We start from the raw sequence: 21,577 nt of genomic DNA, 5'->3' as shown, positions 1-21,577 counted from the left end.
GATCCGATTTAAAATTGATTGTCAAGTTTTACACAAACTTGTCGGGTACATGTCTGTTCGAGTGTCCGCTGTCATTAAAGCAAAATGTTGTACTGAATTAGAAAAAGAATACAAAATAGAAGCAAAACGGAAGGGGGCTCACAATTTTGCATAATCCATAATTTATATCCATATATTATTATATCCATAATTTATATATATATATATATATATATATATATATATATATATATATATATATATATATATATATATATATACATACATATATATATATATATATATATATATATATATATATATATATATACATACATATATATATATATATATACACACACACACACATACATACACACATATACATATATATACATACATACATATATATACATATATATATATATATATATATATATACACACACACACACATATATATACACACACACGCCCCATGTTAAAAAGAACCAAAAAAAAAAACAAAACAAAAAAAACCACTTCAATTCCTTCCCCCAGAGTTTATAATAAAGTAACTTCCTTTTCTAAATGACTGCAAGAGAGAAAGTGGCCAAGCTCATCAGTGGGTTTGAGTTTAATGAAAAGCAGACCCCATGTGTATGTGCTTGTGTGTGTTTGTTTATTGTGTCAGTGAGCGGAACTCTCTCGCTCTTGCCAGCCCCACGAGTGGCTCATCTGTTGTGGTTACAGTCGTCAAAATGCAGAACAATAGAGTATAAGGATGACTGAGGGCTCGTGGGGCCGTAGCTTTCACATTCTTCATGCGTTTTATATCCACAGCTCCCAAAGGCACAACCTTTGACCCATTACCTGGTTTTGAATCCTTGACTCCTGATCCAGATTCGTTTACAGTTTCCAGAAACACAGAACAGCGCATTGTATAAATGTGTGGAATAAATAATGGCACGCTTAACAGTTAACGCCAGATGGACAGCATAAGCGAACAGGTAAACAGGTATTAAGCAGAGGATGCTTTGTCTGTATTGTCCGACTATGCAAATATAGTCTTTAACTTCAAGCCTCTTTTTTGTTTGATTTATTAGTGCAAATTAAAGCAAGTGGAGATAAATGTATAGATGAAGTGAAGAGCCAGGTAAATATATAAAGGAGGATTTCTGTCCCTGGTTTCAGAATTTTTGCAAACAATGTCGCCATCTACAGGAAAAAACAGAGCAGTCGTGTTGAAAGTGAACTCATCTCTCCTTACAATGTACAGGTTTTTTTAGTTTTTTTTTTTTTTAAAGTTTCGTTCACTTTGACAGACATACATGATACGAAAACTCGAAAAGAACAATAAAAGGGAAGTTTACTGTGTCTCCAGGACACCCAGGAAGTATACAGCAGTTCTTATATCCCATAGCATATAAGCTATAAAGCATATTTCTATAAAGCGTGTATAGCTTTATAGAAACATAGCATATTTGTATAGCGAAACCATTTAATCGAAATTGTTTGGAAAGGTTTGTCTCATGTTAAATTAATATTCCAGTGGGTTTTGGTTAAAATAAATAAATAAATAAATAAAAATTTAAAAAGCAAAAACGTGATATTTTTCTATGTAGTTACTACTAAATATTCCACTAAAATATCCAAGCAGAGAACGTCGCTATTCAACACTTTTTACAATCGTTTTTCGCATGATTCTATTTAAAAACAATTAAATGAAACGTGAAACGTTATCTGACTTCTGTAAATAAATATTTGAAATTGTTCATAAAAATACTACTTCGAGCAAAAAGTTCTTTAACATGCTGCAATATACAGGACAGTTTTATCAAATTCAATATTTACAATTTCAGGCAAACTCCGTCGGGATCTTATCATCTATATAATTTAACCTCCTTCATATATAAATAATATTAAGATCTTATGCATAACTATAGTATACTGTCTTTCAATATTAAACGACTCCAACATCCACGATGAATAAATCGCACTATACTTCACACGTGATTGCATTCGAATTCCGATATATAATTTGAACCCATTTATAAATTAATATTTCTAATTGTATAATACAGGTTTAATATTCAATACAGCGTGACTTTTAAAGCGAAATGAGTTCACAGTTTTGAATGTGGCTAGGATATTTTTGGTCCTTTTTACTAGGATTAAAGGAAAGAGAAGGTGTGTGTGTGTGTGTAAAAGGCTGAGATGCCGCCGAAGCGAGAATGCAGGTTCACTCACCACGTCTCCCTGTCTGCTGTCCTTTCCCGAAGCGATGAGGACGTAATTCCAGGCCAGCAGGAACAGCAGAGCCAGCGGGATCATGCAGAGCTCAAAGTTCCACACCACCACGATGAAGAGCTGTCAAGATGGACAGAGAGAAAGAAAAGACTAGACGTGAAAGAGCAGAACAGTGGGAAAGGACACACTGGACATTCCTTTAATCCGGCACATTGTTTCATTTTCTCATTACAGAGCAGATATTATTCGTTTTTTTTTTATTTTTGTTTAATTCCAACCGGAAAATCACTTCCATGGAGTTTTATATAAGTAACATATATAAAAGGTACAACGTTAATCGTAGAGTTTTAAATCATGTTACTGGATCGAAATGTAATAAAAATCGCACACTCTTATTCAGCAAATATTCAATATGCTTTAATATATTCTTCATTTTATTCTAGTCAGGGTTGCAATAGATCTGGAGTCTATCCCGGGAACACTCTGTGATGCATGAATACACCTTACATACACACATTCATAGACAGACAAACATGGGTCATTTAGTGTAGCCGGTCTACCTACAGTACAGACATGTTTTTGGGAGGTGTGAGGAAACTGAAGAACTCTGAGGAAACCCAGATGGAGAACACACGAAGCTCCGCACAGACAGTAACCCGAGCTCGGGTTTCAACCAGGGATCCCGAGTCTGAGACTCAGAAACCCACTGCATCACGGGGCCAAAATGACACATTATTGATTGTAGGAATATCTACGTGTGCGATATGGAATTGAAAATTCTGCCTTCTCCTAAAGTAGTGCGCTCACACAATATAAACACACTCGGTATATTCGGAACCAAGCCGCAGACAGACCGCTGGCCTTCCGGTGAACTACTGCGACGTGCCGGATACCGCGCACAGCTCTCAGTGACCAAACGTTTACACCCCATTCCTGCACTGAGGAGCACATGCTGCAGCTATACAACAATAATCCACTTCACCACTGCTCAACTCTGTAAATAAAGGAGAACACTTTGAGCCTCGGCCTTGCTGATTATCTTATCAATTTCTACGCGCAGCAATTTGTGACGCCGCAATATTAATTCGTGACTACTCCAGGCGATCGGCTGAAATTGATGCGTGCCATATAGCACATTCGAAATGAATGTGCTCCTTTTTAATTAGCGAAACCAGACAACAACAACAACAAAAAAAAATAAAATAAAAATACGCAAGCCCCAACTTAGGACTCCATCCATGTTTCATTGTAATAGCTATTAATCAAAACGCACAGTTATGCCGTGGAAAATGTAACTGCTCATCAAAAAAGCAACCGGCCTAAGATGAAATTTCCGCACGCTGATTATTTTGGCGAAACATATTTACAACTGCATACGAAGCACAGCAGGGTGTGACAATTTCATTCACCCATGATAATAACGAATATGGCAGAATGAAATAGCTGATGAGTTATGATGTTTACTACAATGAATATTAACGCAATGTAAATGTAAGATTGTTACAGGGCGCAAATAAATAATACTATTCAGACAAATAGTCGGTTTTTCAAGCTTTTAAAACTTTATATTAGAAAACTCGTGCTCTGTACGTTGCTGTGAGGATGCCGCAGTGCTAAGTGGACTCCTACTGATAACCCTAACCTTTCTCTCTTAACACACACACACACACACACACACACACACACACACACACAGGTGCAGTGGTACACCGAGGGGTCAGCAATATGGTCATTCATGGCTCCATTACTGCGCTGCATGAAGTGAATGCGCACACGGACGGACGCGTAGAATGAATATTTTAAAATTAAATCTATCATTATCCACTTAGGGGCGTATATCTGAAAGAAGGAAAAAAGTTGAGTCTTTATGTACCATGTACAACAGCAAAACAAAGATATATATGATGAATAATAAATGAATTTGCCAAAGCATTGCATAACGCTCAGAGCAAAATAATTCCTGTACTGAGCCGGAATGTAGTGTGTGATAGTGAGGAGAGAGGAAAAAAATACCCCATATTACTGTTCTTTAGGGGTTTTTCTCCTTTAATAAAGAGGTATTCAGGGAACAGAGAAGAATCATTTTCAATAATTCAACAAGCTTTACAGGCGCACACACACACACACACTTTTTCCCTTTGCCTCATTCAGGGTTCTCTGTTTATTCTTTGAATGGATTCAGCATTGCTTAAACCTTCCGTGAAACATCCCACTCTTTGTACAGGGATGTTAACCATGTTTACTCCTTTTGTGCTATACATCTCAGCGTGCTGCAAAAAGAAAAAATACTATGATATTCAATTTTTTTGAGGTCGACGCTACCACCAAAAAAAAAAAAAAAGAAAAAAAAAAAGAAACCTAAAAGAAAACAAAATCTTCCAAAAATTGCCTTAGGTAGAAATCTCCTACTGCATGAGATGAGAATAAGAAACATATGAGGGGAAATACATTTCATATTTAATTGCAAATTATTATTATTATTATTATTATTATTATTATTATTACTACTATTATTATTATTTTCGAATTTCACTTTTTCACATTTTTGTGGTCTAGAAAAATATTTTATATACACACACACACACCCCATATAATATATTTCTAGACCACAAAAATGTGAAAAAGTGAAATTTGTGTGTGTATATGTACATGTATGCATTTTATACATTTTCTATAGAGCTTTAGTCATAAGATATAATATAATTAATATAAATAAAGAAAGAATCTATGTATATTTTTTATATAATTTAACACTTTTTTTTTTCCCCCCATTTCTTTTTAATCACACAAAGCCCACAAAATAATATCCACTCCTAATGAATCGTTTACAAATCTCTCACTTACAAAAGCAAATGGCAGTTCTTTGTCTCAGCTCCTCAGTGTCCATCTTGTTTTCATACGTCTGGGCAGTTATTTAACCTGTCGCTGGACACACTCTGTGGAGTTCGGATTGTAGCTGAGGGCCAGAGCTTGATTGACGGGCAACGTTAGTCGACACCTCGACCGCTCGGAGGTGACCCTTCTCCCTTACACACAGCCCGATGCCCAGACCAGGGGCCTCTAAAGACCCCCTCACAGGGGAGAGAGGAGAGACGCAACCCCCCCCCAAACATTAAAAAAAAAAACATCCCGAAAACCATACTGAAAGAAAGAGGACAGAAACCGAATCTGCGGACGTACGACTGCACGTTTTGTCAGAGTGCATCCAGGTAAGTCATAATAGCCTCCGACTGCTCAGCGCCTCGCTTAGTCAATTCCCCGTGTGGGTTTGAATTCGGGTCCAGCGCACAGACCGTTCAGACCATCACACCTGCACCGAGTCACCCGGTGTCCTCTCAGTAACACAATACGCAATGAAAATCATCGGCTTTTCTTCAACCTACTCTGTGTTCCTGTTTCAACACTGGGAATATCTGAAAAGGTAACGTACAGGACAACTACAAAATTAAAACAATTCTTCCCACAAAGCCTGTCATTTTTTTTTTTTTTTAAACATTTTTATAATAAAGTATCCCTTTTTAGTAGATATTTATCCAAGCTCTGCTTTTAGACTGTCCCTCATGATAGAAACTTTACTAGAAAGTCCCTCCACTTTATTCCTGAGCGCTTATAAAATACAAAAGTAAACATCCTTATAAAAAGTAAGACGCCAATAAAAAAAAATATTAATTAAAAAAAACCAAACGCGGAACCTCTTTACCTTTCAACAAGCTTCGTTTTCTAATTGCTTACTTTCAATTCCCAAGATAGTTAAAAGGGACATATTCATCTCTACTATAATGTGTGATTATTAGTTTTCTAACAGTGCTTGTTTTCCATTAACACAGTTCTGTGTTTAATCACTGTAGCACTACTTGTACATTTTAGCACACATAACTAAGCTGCAGTCATTATGTTCCTCTCCCATATGAAGCGCTGTTAGAGTGATTGAAACATTCATTTGATTTTAAACATCGGTAATAAAAACTCATGATGAAGTATCAAAACTCTCTCGCGCTCTCTCTCTGGTTTTAGAGAGAAATATATAAAAACAGCCAAGTGTTTCAAATTGTCCTCAAATTTTATTTTTTTTATTTTTTTTGGAGAAAAGAGTGGACTCAACAGTTCTGGCAGCCGATTTTAATATCGTTTTGGCACTTGCGGTTATGGAGTGGGGTATGACCACTTTGGAGAATGCATTTGAGAATTAGCACATTAAAAGTGTGTTACCAACACACCCCGCAACAGCTCTTCTACTTGGAATTCAGAAATTGACTCATCATAGTGGTGTTGATTATTTTAAATGGTGCCAACAGTGGAGAGAAATATGCCAAATGAGAGGCTGATTATGGACGTCAATAACTCATGCAGGGCTTTTTTGGCTAAGAATTTTTTTTTTTTTCTCCCCTCGCTCCTGTTGAGTGATGCTGCACTGCCACCTCCTGGCATTCATCAAAAGTGGAGATTTGTCAACATGCACTCAACCTTTGTGGGGATTTATGAAAATGGAGCGCTCGAAAACGGCTCACTTCGGTTCATTATGCGTGTTAAATAATGTAGCTGTATCAAATACTTCATTATTAATGATTCATTTGGGGGGAAAAGCGCTGGTTTATTACGCGCGAATACTCGAATTTTTCTTTTTTCTATTTTCGGGTGATCGTTTCTGTAGGAAGATCACGGTCAGTCCAGCAGGCCCTTGTTAATGATAGTGCTTAGCGCTTACAATTTACCTAAACTGAAAAAGTGTGACACTGAAGGAAACAGTGTAAGATCTAATACACACACACACACACACGCGCTCACCATAACACATTTGTTCCTCTCCCTCTCTCTATCTCTCTTTTTTCTTGGATGGGTTTATTTTATCTAAATGCAAAGCAGGTGAGGGCTGCTCCAGTTTCCTGTAGCAGCAGCTCTCTTGTCCTAGCTCTCCCACTGATAAGAGCCCTACTTTACCCCACATGAAAGCACCGGGTATCATTTTCTTACCTCCTCCTTCCAATAAAGCCCCCACAGCCAGAACACACACACACACACACACATCCGTACAGCGCTCCTATTCCCCATGCACAATACCTGCTCTATTTGCTCCCAATTCAAGGCCAAATTGCAGCTAAAGTTACAGCAAATTTGTTTAGAGGAAGAGTTGGTGAGGCTTGCCCACTCCAGGGAGCGCCGGGGTTCAGGGTGGGGAGAGCTGGCATGAAGCGGCCTCTCTGAACCCGACACCGCCGCTGCCCACAACGGGCCACTTTCACACGGCACGGATGGGTGTCAGCGCGCTCGGCTTACAGGTGTTCAGAGAGAGAGGAAGAGTGTGTTCCTTTTGGAAACGCATACACACAAACTCAGGCTTTGTTATTGTTGGGGGTTGTGTGGTCATGAATGGCTGGCACTTTATCACTATATTTGTGTGTGTGTGTGTGTGTGTGTGTGTGTGTGTGTGTGTGTGTGTGTGTGTGTGTATACATCCACACGAGGGTACTCCAACTCAGACACAAGGGTTTCTGATGCACTACAGCAAATGTGCAGTAAAAGTTCTTGACTTTGCGAGTGTTGCCAGAAACAAAACAACAAAGCAGCAAACTAAAAAAAAAAAAAAAAAAAAGAAAAAAAAAAAAAATCATAAAGCCATGGCAAAGGCGCCGACCTAAAAATACCAGAATAGCAAATCAGAAAGCTCGCGTCGCTTCACCTCACAGCCGTTTTCATGTGCGCGGTGCGAGGGTTTCTTTTGCTGTGGCTAACCTTTTCCTATAGGAGAAGACAAGAATTGTGCAAAACCCGAATAATACGCTGTGTATCGAGCTGAAGTCAAAATTTGGCATAGCTTATTTATTTATTTATTTATTGGTTTTGTTGATTAAAAAAACAGGAAAACCTTTACGCAGGAACGTTACGACTACCAGTATCAAGTAATATGGCAACGATACTGGGAGATATGACTATGCAATATCGATATTAAAATAAAATCACATCACGGTACGTTTTTCTGAGAAAATCCGACTTTAAAAAGCGCTGACCAAATACACTATTCAAGTCTGTTCTTTTACTAGACTTCATTATTGCACCATCTGCTCCTTTTTTTTTTTTTTTTTTTGAAGTAAAATTATCGTTGCAACACTGATATTTTTAACCTTTGGTTTTTCTTCCTCACACCTGTAATTACAAGTTTCCTATTAGTTTCACTGTAAACACGTGAACGTGAACAGCTCAATAATAAGCTGGACGTTTCGTAGTGATTTGCTGAACATCGTGACACATACTGTGCATTGAGAAAATCGTTTAAAACGTATCGGGAAAGAATTTTTTGTTTGCCATATCCCCCCTGCAGCCCCATCCCCCCTTCCTCCCTCCCCCTTCCCATTTTTTGGACTTGCATTTCGTCAAAAACAGACCTGCCTTGAAGACAAAATGGTTCGAATCACCATGCAAACATCTTTTATTATTTTTTTTTGTGTGTTAAATATCATCTAAACATCAGCGAAGAAGCAGGTGTGACCTCCTGTTTTTTAGCACACTCTCTTGACATTTCTCTCTCTGGCATTTTCATTCATGTACCGCCCCCCCCTCTCCCCTCCCTCCCCCCATCCTCGCCTTTAACGGACGAGAAAGCGTCATCAGAAAATGTTGAACTTAAATGTTAACAAATCGATGCGGATCGCCCCTTCTAAACTGTAGCGAAATTAAAATGTGTCAAGCGGCAAATGTTAACGGTCGACACAGCAGTCCTTAAAGACACGTTAACGCCACGATGGACAGATCCTGACGCATATTATGCGGTGCCACAGAGCAGGATTAGCACGACCGTCCTGTTAGCATTCAGTCACACAGCACGCTTAAGAGAAGGTGTCCTTTAAAAGACAGCTCAGCTGTCCAATTATACATCCTGTTCACTGTGTAGTGTGAGATTCACAGAGACAGCCTGCACCCTGACTGGACGCGGATAAATACACAGTTTCACTGGTGAGTTTGCAAAAACTGGTGTGATCTGAGAAAAAAAAAACAGGAAATGGTTATGTGAGTGAAAGCCAGGAACAGAAGCTTCTGGATCATCACTGGTCTAATACCTGGCACACTTTACTTCACTCTGCATGGCATTCCAGTACCTCAAGGCCTGTAACAGTGTGTGTGTGTGTGTGTGTGTGTGTGTGTGTGTGTGTGTAAGGGTCCTTACGAGCAAGGCACAGATGCTCCTCTGAGGAGACTCCCACTCGAAGCAGCTGTTGATGTAGCAGCCAGTGTTAATGAGGAACATGAAGCAGCGCCGCACTCGGTTAAAGTTCTGCAGTAGCAACTGAGGAAGAGAGACACGTGTCAATCATGTGTTACATTCGAACCTATTTGACAGACGAAGCAAGCCAAACAAACAAGGCAAACAACGTTCATATCCAATCTAGGGCTGGTGCATATCTAAGAAATGGTCCAGATTTATGAAAGAAAATAATGGACAAGGTGGAGGTGAAGAGCATCATGACACAAAGCTAATAAATCAAAACTAATAAACCATATGACATGACTGAAGGTGTTATTTCACCTATACTCGACTACTTACCAGCATTAATAAAGTTTTGCTTACTTATAAATGAATTCATCAATATTTCATGTAGAGAACTTTCCAGTCTCTCATTCCCACAGGCTAACAACAAACAACTAAGATTCTCAGATGTTCCCATGTTATATATTTGTCCTACTAATTAAAACAGATCTTACAATCGATGTTTTGTTTTAAGCAAGCGCTCGGAATGGTACGTGGAATCAACGCGCATTTAGAAAGGCAAAGTATTTTGTTAGGCAGGGTGTAAGGCAGGGGTCGTCAGCTGACATGCCAGTGTTCAGAGGCGGTAAAGTCTTTCAGCACAGCAGCTTAGTAAACACCTAGTATTAGAAATAATATAGTAGCATGTTAAATAATCACATGGGAAACAAAACTAGCCATAGATCATGCACTCTAGGTTTAGAGTCACAAAACCACTTCTGTAGCAGATCCTCAGTTTCACTTTATCATATGCGTTCATGTCAATGATTTAACTGAAGGCATCGGACCTGAGACTTGGATACAGAGGTAGAGAGAATAACCAGAGATTATTTACCCTCTCTGGTGTGTTTAGTGAAAGGATGACACGGCTTTTTTTTCCTCTCTCTCACTTTTTTTTTTTTTTTTTTAAAGAAAGGTCTGTTTAAAGTTTGAAGACTACATGTATCTCATCTGTTCAGATTCCACGGGATGAGAATCATGGCAAAAGTGGTTACATGACACGCCACTACAAAACAGAATATAATCAGGTGCCTTATTTACAGCCTTTAAAGATAACTGTTGTCAACATTCAGTCATTAGTCAATAAGTGATCATCTATATCACTGTTCTCATGATACTTATAATATTGTGAGATATATACATACACACATATATATATATACACATACACATATATATATATATATATATATATTTATATATATACACACACACACATATACATATATATATATACATACACACACACACATATATATACACACATATATATACATACACATACATACATATATATATATATATATTTATATATACACACACACACACACACATATATATATATATATATATATATATATATATATATATATAGAGAGAGAGAGAGAGAGAGAGAGAGAGAGAGAGAGAGATAGATGAGTGTGTGTATATATTATATATGCATGCGCACACATTTCCAAAAATTAGAATATTGTGGAAAAGTTCATTTTTTCTGTAATTTAATTAAAAAGTATAACTTTCATATATTCTAGATTCAAGTCGAGAGTCGATGCAGCGTCTACCAGGAGATTTTAGAGCACTTCATGCTTCCATCTGCTGACGAGCTTTATGAAGATGCTGATTTCCTTTTCCAGCAGGACTTGTACCTACCCACAGTGCCAAAACTACTAGTAATTGGTTTGCTGACCGTGGTATTACTGCGCTTGATTGGCCAGCCGACTCGCCTGACCCGAACCCCATAGAGAATCTCTGAGAGACACCAGACCCAACAATACAGACGAGCTGAAGGCCGCTATCAAAGCTACCTGGGCTTCCAGAACACCTCAGCAGTGCCACAGGCTGATTGTCTCCATGCGACGCCACATCGATGCAGTAATTCATGCAAAAGGAGCTGCGACCGAGTATCGAGTGCATAAATTAACATACTTTTCAGAAGGTCGACATTTCTGTATTATAAATTCTTCTAATATTTTGAGATACTGGATTTTTGATGCCCGTGAGCTGTAATCCGTAATCAAGATAAAAACAAAAAAAAGTATTGAAATATTTCACTTTATGTGTACTGAATCTAGAACATCTGAAAGTTCCACTTTTTGAATTGAATAATGGGGGGGGGAATGTACTTTTCCATGATATTGTAATTTTTTGGGATTCACCTTTATACATTATGTAATATATACATTCCAGTTTTCTGATATTATTTTTTCGTCATATCGATCAGCTCTAGTTAGGAGGAATTTGACTGGAACGTGATTGACTTTCCGTTTGCCCGCTTATCAATAAACCCTCCGAGACGTGCTGTATAAACAATGTTCGGTGTTAAGTATTTGTAAATCTGATATGCATTGTTATGAAGAAAACAAATTAATGAACTCATTATGCCATACAAAACAAATTACAAAGCAGAAGATAAAGTGTATTTTGGCAATTGTTACTTTGCCATTTGCATCAGGGCATCTGGCATGCAAAATGAGGTAAATAAACGGAAACAATCGAGCCACACTTTGAAGTCCCAGTCGAGTTTTGGCAAATATTCAGAGACTGGAAAAGCACTATTGTCCCATGGTATTGTCATCTAGGAAAAATACCAGAAAACTGCACCAAGTCGAAATGGCTTTTCAATCACACAGAGAATCCAGCCAAGAGAGAACCAGAGGGCAGCTTATACCATTTTATATATTATATTATAGTATATTATATTATATTTTAGAGACATAAAAGAGGAATGCGCTGCCTTTTTTCTTTTTAACAATAGAACATTATTCATAATTCAGAATTAGTCTGAAATCGAAATAATTGTTGTTGTCTGGTGTCGCTAGCAAGATGAAACGCCTGCAGTCGCATAATGGCTGCGACGCTACAAAGCTTTGATCATTGCAAATATCTGCATTTACTTTGTCACACTCTCAGCCTCGCTACCTTTTAACTCGGCTATTCCGCGTGCTATTTGGCCGAGCACGCAGGTGTAAATGAGAGGTGAAATAAGACTCACAGAAGTCCTGAAAACTACATACGTAAAGCAATCGCGTCATATGACATTATAGAGGATATAAAAGCACGGCAAAAGAACTGAGATGTCAACTCAGAAGTTAGGACGAAAGAAAAAGTGTGCACTCTGCCTGGAGCCTTGAACTGTCTTTCTTACGCGCGCTTCCGTGAACGCGCACGTGAACACAACCGCAGTTTAAAGAATGTCAAAGTGCAGAGTCTGCAGTTTTTCGGTGCTGCTCAGAATCCTTCGACTGTGCGGCAAACTGTGTGTGTGTGTGTGTGTGTCAGTGACAGGTCTGATTTGGGACAGCCCCTCCGATTCAGCTCTTTGTCCGAGGGGGACACATTGAGCAGGCCGACAATGAGGTGCATTGCTGCGGTGCCACCGAGGGCCAAACTAAAGGATGGCCAATCTACTTATGCACTCCCACAACTGACAGCATGACATTTCTATTCACCAGCTCCAGAGGAGTGAGAGTGAGAGAGAGAGAGAGAGAGAGTTAGAGAGAGAGAGAGAGAGAGAGAGACACTGCTGTCTATATTGTGCATCAACCACACACTACTCTTTGATTAGCTCTGTGTTAATGACAGTGATTTCTGATACCTGTTTGGAAACTCGAGGCTCTTCTTCGATATATTTCTGCTCGATGGGTATCAGCGTCCTAAGTCCCGCTTTAACCTACGCACAAACATCAGGTTATAACCAAAACAAAAATCAAAACATTTTTACTTCCAAATCACATTCAAATAGACCAATCAGTACAGTAATGCCGATCGGGTAACTCTTCCTCCATTTCACACGCTCAATGCCACACAGTCATGTGCTGCTCTCGCGCCTGCCACCTAAAATGGCGGCCACGACACACACACACAGACACACACACAGAGAGAGAGACACCCACAAACAAAAGCCTAAGAAGAGAGAAGCCTTGGGTAATTAAAGAGAAAACGAGGATGAAGGGGACAGCCAATGTTCCAACGACAGGAACGGCCGTGCCGAAGCGAGCGAACAGAAAAAGAGAGAGAGAAGAGAAAGATAGCGGGAGGGGGACGAGTAAGAAAAAGAGAGAGGGACTTACAGCATTATAAATCACGTCTATTTCGAGAAAGATGACCCCTTTTGTTGGCCCTGTCAGCTCCTTGCTTTTCAAGGCGTAAGCTTTCCGTTCACCATTTTGGATCTGTGGGAGAGGGACATGACAGCCGTCTGTCTGGCAATACCCAGCTGAATACACTCGCCGCGTGACCTTTGACCCCCAGCTGCTGCATCTGACAGAGAGCCCAAAACAACTGTGGCGGCTCTGACAAGTACCTGTTCATTACGCCCCGACCACTGTCAGCCACAAATTAACTATCCTGGGGGATCAGCCTGGGAGCACACATTACGCTCTCTAGCTTTTTTTTTTTTTCCTTTCATTCTTTTTTCATGATTTTTTTTTTTTTTTTTTTGGAGGGGGTTTAGTTTTATCACACTCTTCAGAGCAGAGTAAAACTCTCAGAGAGAGTCTTATGCAATTTTTTCTTGCAGATTCTAACACTTTTATTTACTAAATATTCTTATATTCATCCATTTCATTTAGGTGAATACTCTATCATTATTATTATTATTATTTAGTCCGTAGTGTACGCGGAGTGAAGAGACTCAGGACTCACACTTAGCAGCGGAATAGCAACTTTGCCGAGGAAGTCAGCGCTTCGGTCCCGATCTTCGTCGTAGACCGTAACCTCCAGCACGGAGTGGATGTCTTTCACGTTGCTGATTGAAAGAGAAAAGTCGAGCCGTGTTGGGAATGGAAAAAGAAGTCATTGACTAATATTAAACATTCAAGAATATCTTTGAAATCATGGGGAGGAAAAAAAAATATATACATTTATTTAAAGCCATGGTGGCAGGCTCCATTGTGTGAGGGTTAAAAAAAGATGCCGCGATTCTCCCTGTGAAATGCTATCTTTGAAAAGTAGGCTAAAGAGTGGAGGAAAATGAGGTTATTCTTAAAGAGACGGGCACTCCAAGGAGAGGCTAGATTACCCAGCTTTCTATGGGAATTCACAAATGAATTTCCAGCCGGGCAGATTGAAAGATTATGAAAAAACATCCGACAGAACAACCTCTAAATTCCAAACTAATATGAGAAATTATGTATGGCACATTACTGTTTTGTACAATAATTGGACTTGCAAAAGGGGGTGTAATTTCATCCTTAGGTTAATCTTGGTCCTTAAGGAAAAAAAAAAAAGTACTTATATCTAACAACTCCATGTAGAGCTACGGGCATGAAACTAAATTAATATGAGACTTAAATCTACTTCGGCTCTTAATTGTCTTCTTTTTTTGTACTTCAATACAACAATTATATTTAAAATATAGAGCAAATATTTCATTATGTGGCTGTAATATTAGACGAGACGCACTATTTGAATAATGTAAATTTTGCCTACAGTGTAACATTTATTAATCTGTGACTGGAGGAAAAACAAAACAAAAAAAAACTTCCACACAGTTATGACCACTGAACTGCAATTTCAGTCTTTTCATTTATATTGGAAATAGATAGATAGATAGAGATATATATAGAGAGAGATATAGATCGATATATATAGAGAGATATAGACAGAGATATATACATAGAGAGATATAGAAAGATATATAGATATCGATAGATATATACAGAGATGTATAGATAGAGATGTATATATACACATCTCTTGTATATATATATATATATATATATATATATATATATATATATATATATATATATATATATATATATATATATAAAATCCTATAGAAACTCACAATGTGAAGACTTTATTCCACTCTGGGTTGAGGTTCTTGTACACGGTGTGTGTCTGTAAACGGTCATTGCTGAGCTCCACAACACAGAAGGGGTCACTCTTGCCTGTGAGGGACACACAGACACACACACACATTAACTTTATCAACTACAGACTGGTGTAATCCACTGGCTGATGCATTGCAAAATGGTAGGGACTCTCACTACCTGATAAAACCGGGGCAGGCTGGGCCGAAGGGCTAAATTATACCCACCCCCGCCCTTAAAACACATGATTATCATCGCTGCTCTGATTTGATGTATTCATTTTTGCCTGTCTGTAGTGTCAGGGCCTCGTGTCCCACTGATATGTTGACTTACACATAGGTAGATAAGAGCCTCGGCTCCGGCGCTGCCCATGGCCTTAAAACTGCTCTTTCACACAACTACACACACACACACACACACACACACAATCATAGTGTGTCACAGTTGTTCATCCACAGTGGGCTGATGCAGAAAGATATAGCAGGCAGCACTTTATAATGATTACCAGATTTCGTTTCTTGACAATTTGCTCAAAACTGTTCCGTGCGAGAAAACTTTCGAATTTGAACCATCTACTGTACCTGAGAGCATTCTCATTATCTGCGAACAAACGAGTTTTACACGGTGAGCCAGAAGACATGACGTACTCCCAAAACAATATTTCCTGGTTCCTAACATCACAAACAATACAACACAAAGTAAAAGAATGCGCTACGCGTTAATTCCCAGACTGCCATTGATCTTTGAGGGCTGATAAAAATGGTGCTACAAAAGCAGGGACATTTACGTTGACGCGCGGAATAAATGTCACTGTGATCGATAGAAAGTCCTGGCTGTCACAAGCCCTATCAGTTTCAGGAACTCATTGATCGGCCACTGCTGGATAAGTTCATGATTGTAATAAATGCAGTGTCTAAAACCAATGCAACGTCCTTTATACTGCGCATCAGCTCAAATTAGCGCTATAATTAGTATCATTTGTTTGTCTGCATATTGTTGGTGTATACTTTATTCAAATGATTAATACGCTTATTAAACACGTGGTGCTTTGTGAATATGAATTATGCACAGTACAGACTGACACCATGAGATTATTATTATTTTTTATTATAATTTTTTAATATACCAGCAGTTTTTGAAATACTTGCACTGCAAAAAAAAAAAAAAAAAAAAAAAATGACGTTCACGCATTAAGGTGCTCTGCAGAGAACCTGAATAAATTAGAAATGTGTGAATTAAGCGCTTCTAGACAGTTCTAATTGTTTGTACACACACATGCTGATTTTCTCTGTCTAAACATAGCCGGCGTCTTTCAGCTTTTAGCTGCGCACGACCGGAGTGGATGCTTAAATTAATGCAATTTGATGGGCAGAAAAATGTAGAGACAAACTCCATATCCTGCACGGTCCTTCCTATGACACGCGGTTGTCCCAGGCGACGAACTCTGACCTTGTTTGTGAGGTGGCTGTCTGAGCACATTTCACGCTCTGCCTCGATGAAACTTTGACTCTCCAGGTGTGGCCGGCGAGACACCGTGTGCGGGTTCGTTTTGGAGCGGCTGCTGACATGAGTTCGACCTCATTTTGACTCCGATTCGACGTGCAAATATACGCCGCCGTAAACACATATTTCAGCTTATATGAAATACAGAAACTGCCACGTTGCATATTTACGATACATATACACACGCATATATATATGTGTGTGTGTGTGTGTGAGATATATATATATATATATATATATATATATATATATATATATATATATATATATATATATACACACACACATACATGTACATATATATATATATACACACACACATACATACATACATACATATTATAATATATATATATATATATATATATATATATATATATATATATATATATATATATATATATATATATATATATATATATATATATATATATATATACACACACACACACACACACACTTATCATTAAACCTACAATGCCATCCTCGGAGGATTTGCACATTTCTGTACAACAGCACAGTATGAAATACACGTTCGTGAATATAAATTCCATGCATTTATCCTAGCCCATGTTTCCATCCAGCAGGAGCATCACTGAATGGAGCTCCTTCTCCCTAAACGCTGTTGGTTTTACACACTCTGCCCATTTATCCTGCTGGTTTGGAGTGGAGGTACTCCAGATAAATGCTTCAATTAATTACACCAAAGAACAGAGTGAGTGAGGGGAGCAGACCAGCCTGTTGTACACTGGAGTGCAAGTGAGGTAAAAACAGAGCATGAGAATAGGTTAAGATTTCCCTCGAATCCTCTCTCTCTCTCTCTGAGCTCTCTATTAGAGGAGGCACTGTTCCATCTCCCGTAACCCTGTGCCACGGCCGATTGAGACAGCGGGGCCCTGGGAGGGCCGTGGTTCCTCGAGGAGTTTGTGAGCAGCGGCTTTATGGCGGGAAAGCAGTGTGAAATCAGATCTCCTGAGGCAGCCTCGGTTCTCCTGGGAAGAACGGACCGGGCTGTGAGGTCTACGTAACAGCCGGACCTCCAGATCGCTGAACTGTCACAGAGAGCAGTGTGTGTGTGTGTGTTGGAAGGGTTCCTACCATCCAGCATGTCTTAATTAAAGATGGCTAGAGAAGCAGAACAGACAGACCATGCTGAAGAGGTGAAGAGTGTGAAGCATTCAGGATACTACCGCGATCATCTCTTTCTTCCTTTCCTTCATTATTATTCATATATTTCGAAACGCACTGCTCGTCCTCATCCTCATCCTCTCCAACAGCACTTTGAGTTGTGATAGAAACAGAAGGCGACGTCTACTCTAGACAGACAACGTGAAGAATCTGTACCATACCGAGCCACTGATTTTCATCTTTTAGTCTGATATATAAACGTATATCTAATATAAATATATTCAGGTGATCTGCAAATGACATTTAAAACAAATTACACAAAACATTATATGAGGGAACCTTAGATGAAGGTTTTTACTCTTAGAAAAAGTCAAATTCCTAAAACAACAACGGAAAAAAAATTCAAATCCTCCAAGACACAGGGCACAAAATAATCCTGCAGAAATAGCTTCATTTAAATATAACCTACTCGGACTGAAAAATGATTTGAGCAAGGAGGTCACGCAGTTTCTAAGGGACTTGCTAATGTTCTTTTCCTTCACCCTTTTTTTTTTTTTTTTTTAAAAGAAACACTCACACATGCAGATGTATATTTGGTTTGTACCAGTGGGGTATTAGCATGGAGGAAAAAACGATGGTTGCTGGTAAGTGTTTTTGTTAATGGCCCTGTCTCTTGTACTCCGAATAAAAAACGGTGCTCTGCGTCGGCTGCCATCTCTTTTCAGCTCGTTAATACGTACTGCCAGAAACTAGGCCTGTCCACGGTAGACTTAATTAAAAGGAGGAATTAATGGAAGAGGAAAAGAAGCGTGGGAAAATATGTGTCAGACACGTAACAGACGGATCGGAGCTTTCTGTATATTAGTAGAGAGCAGGAAAGATTCAATTCTTGCTATTGCACTAGCTAATGCTGTTTATATCAGTCACCAGAGAAAAGTGGAACTAATGCTCGAGATTCCTGTGTGTGTGTGTGTGTGTGTGTGTGTTCGTGTTCATGGAACTCTCCTCACCTGTAACATCAGCTGCCATTAGTCCCTCTGCCCGGATGACTTTCACCTGCACTACACCGACATCTTTAATGTTGTGAAAGGATCTCAGCAGACTCTGGAGGGGTCACAGTGCATCAGCTGGTTAACCGTGACAGCCTGAGCTCCTTCTGATACATTAATCACATCCACCATCTTCCACACACAGCAGCACTTGTGCACATTCAAATCAACATTCATGAAGTTTTGCGACAAATCGAAACCAGTTGCATTTCAGTGCAAATACAATTTTTTTTTTTTTTTTTTAAATACAATAAAATTCAGAAAATCTGCAAATTTTCAAGTAAACAGCGACTGGCTTTGTATGAAGTACATATAATCAAATAAATAAATTTTTAAAAAACCCTCATCAAAAATATTTTTCTAACAAATATGCATGTTAAAATTATACCCAAGCCTAGAATTCCTTGTGGACAAACTGAAGCATGTTTCTGTTTATATTTTACTTTCAACTGAGTGTTTAGGAACTTTCAGCTATCACTTCCTGTATCACTGGGGTATCGTGATTCACATCGTGAAGATGGAAGGACGCATGGATGAAGTGTGCTGACGTTTCCAAACACACAAATGTTTTTATTTTAATCTACACGCCTGAAAATGCCCGTTTTCACTGTTAGAGTAATGAAGGAAACGTTTCTAACAGCTGTAATGAATCTGCCTGGAGGAGGAAGCAAGTATATTTTGTTCCCACACACACAGTGAGGAGGATGGCTGGGCAAAAATATTTCCAAGGATCACAGTTGGAGATTTGCAGAAAATGGCAGCACCGTCGTCTTATGGGTCGCCGAGTCAGAATCTACAATTAGATGCCAACTCCATGCCAACGAACATGCCCTGGTGTTCGCTAGACGCTTCTGGAACCTTGTGTGGGACTGGGTTCTAAGTTCAGACGAGGTAAAAAAATAGAACGTTTCGGAAACAAACGCTCTTGAAGATGGTTAGACAGAAAAGAACCTAATCCTAACTGCTACGTACCATACAGGTGGAGGATCTGAGTGTGGTTATGAGGTTGTTGTTTTTTTTTCCTTCTCCAAATGCACTGGGAAATTTGTTAGGATACATGGCATCACAGGTAGTCCATGAAGTACCAGAAGATTTTGAAACGAAAAATCGGTCTAGAAGTTTCAACTGGGTTGAGGTTGGATTCAGCAATGAAAACCCATGTCGATAAAATCCACACAAAACCTGGAGCTAGAACCCTGCGGGGTCTGGCGAGATTCTGTATCGAGGACTGATCTCAGATTACCTCTCGGTAGTTTCCCATCAAGCATGACAGGACAACATGCAGCAACACAGCAAGACTGCGCAAAGTAATACATGCTGGGGTGCCAATAATTTTGACATGGTTTTGGTAAGAAAAAAAAAAAATTTAAAAAAATTTTAACAAAGGGTTTTTTTTCCTTCCTTAAAATAACTACTTTAATTAGAGGTGAAATTTCTCTTGTACATTCAGCGTGAGATTACATTCGTTTACAGCAATGGCGTTTTTTTTTAAAGAACTTTTATTTTATACGTCTTACCAAGGGTGCCGATAATTCTGCCGCTATAATTCTAGACCTACATATATGTATCTATGCATTGTGAAATATCGACTGTTTTGTAACAGATGGAGCCCATTCGAGCCACCTACATAACAGCCTTCCATCTATCAATCATGATCCCATCCTGTTCCACCTAGTCCATTAGACGCCGTGGCGAATGACAGACTTTCAAAGGGTTAAACTGTTCAAAGCCGAGCGTCTTTAAGACTTATGATTTATGAGAGGGCTAATAGCACTGGTCCAGATAAAAGCCATTCATTCAGACAGCATAATGCTTCTTAACTGCTCCTTTGTGTGTCCATTGGAACATTAAGAGGGCTGACATGTAGTGATGAAACAAGTGCTGAATCGTGCTGGATGTTAGATAGAGACAGAACACTTTCCTCTGCTCGCTGGTGTGTGTGTGTGGGGGGGGTGTTGGGGCAGCTAGATACAAAGTCTACATCCACTTGAAAAGAGAACTCTCCTCCATCCATCTACATATATAAATTAAAAACATACATGGACGTCACGGCAACCTAATGGTCCAAAAGTTAGGGACAATCTTCTGCTGTTCACACACATTCACGTGTGCAACAAAAAAAAATAAATAAAAAATAAAGGCCATATCATCTGGTTTGGCTTTTAAATCGGGGCAAACGTACTTCACTTCAATTTATTTTTCTGTCTGGCAATAACCTCCTTCTCCACACACACACACGCGCGCGCAGAGGAGCAATAATAATTTGACTTTTTCAAGTCACGGCTGGACGACAGATTTAATTCATTATAAACTCCAGCTGCTTCGACTCTTATTGCCGATATTATTGTCCGAAACCTCTGATAGCGGATGAGAAAGTTATGTGGGGGAAAAAATGAAATTTCCTTCACTGCATCCTCTCCAACGTTTTAATACGTAATTGCCCTTCAGATTGCTTGTTATTTATGATTATCATGGTGGGGGGGAGAAAAAAAAAAAAACATTAGAAAGGCAGGTGCATTTGCACAGCAGAGGAATTTATTATCCTTCTATAGACGACTGAAGAGACGGGAAAACTCTTATAGGCGGACACAGGTTCAATCCGATTATGGGGGGGTATGTGGACATGACAGGAAG

At 39.0% G+C, this 21,577-nt stretch overlaps 1 protein-coding gene across 5 annotated transcripts in view; it reads right to left on the bottom strand.

Moving 5' to 3' along the window:
- mctp1a (multiple C2 domains, transmembrane 1a) overlaps window positions 1–21,577 on the bottom strand; it is a 152,516-nt gene that overhangs the window by 36,656 nt on the left and 94,283 nt on the right. For all 5 annotated transcript variants that reach the window (XM_047149795.2, XM_047149796.2, XM_017451442.3 and 2 more), the window contains 7 exons: window positions 18,905–18,998; window positions 15,239–15,341; window positions 14,092–14,194; window positions 13,518–13,619; window positions 13,043–13,117; window positions 9,367–9,486; window positions 2,208–2,327 (listed from right to left, as the gene is read on the bottom strand). In XM_047149795.2, coding sequence (XP_047005751.1) covers window positions 2,208–2,327; window positions 9,367–9,486; window positions 13,043–13,117; window positions 13,518–13,619; window positions 14,092–14,194; window positions 15,239–15,341; window positions 18,905–18,998 — 717 coding nt within the window. The remainder of the gene's footprint in view (window positions 1–2,207; window positions 2,328–9,366; window positions 9,487–13,042; window positions 13,118–13,517; window positions 13,620–14,091; window positions 14,195–15,238; window positions 15,342–18,904; window positions 18,999–21,577) is intronic.

Source organism: Ictalurus punctatus, chromosome 22, assembly GCF_001660625.3.
Source record: "Ictalurus punctatus breed USDA103 chromosome 22, Coco_2.0, whole genome shotgun sequence".
In the NCBI taxonomy this organism is placed as follows: Eukaryota; Metazoa; Chordata; class Actinopteri; order Siluriformes; family Ictaluridae; genus Ictalurus; species Ictalurus punctatus.
This window is presented reverse-complemented; position numbering and strand designations above follow the sequence as displayed.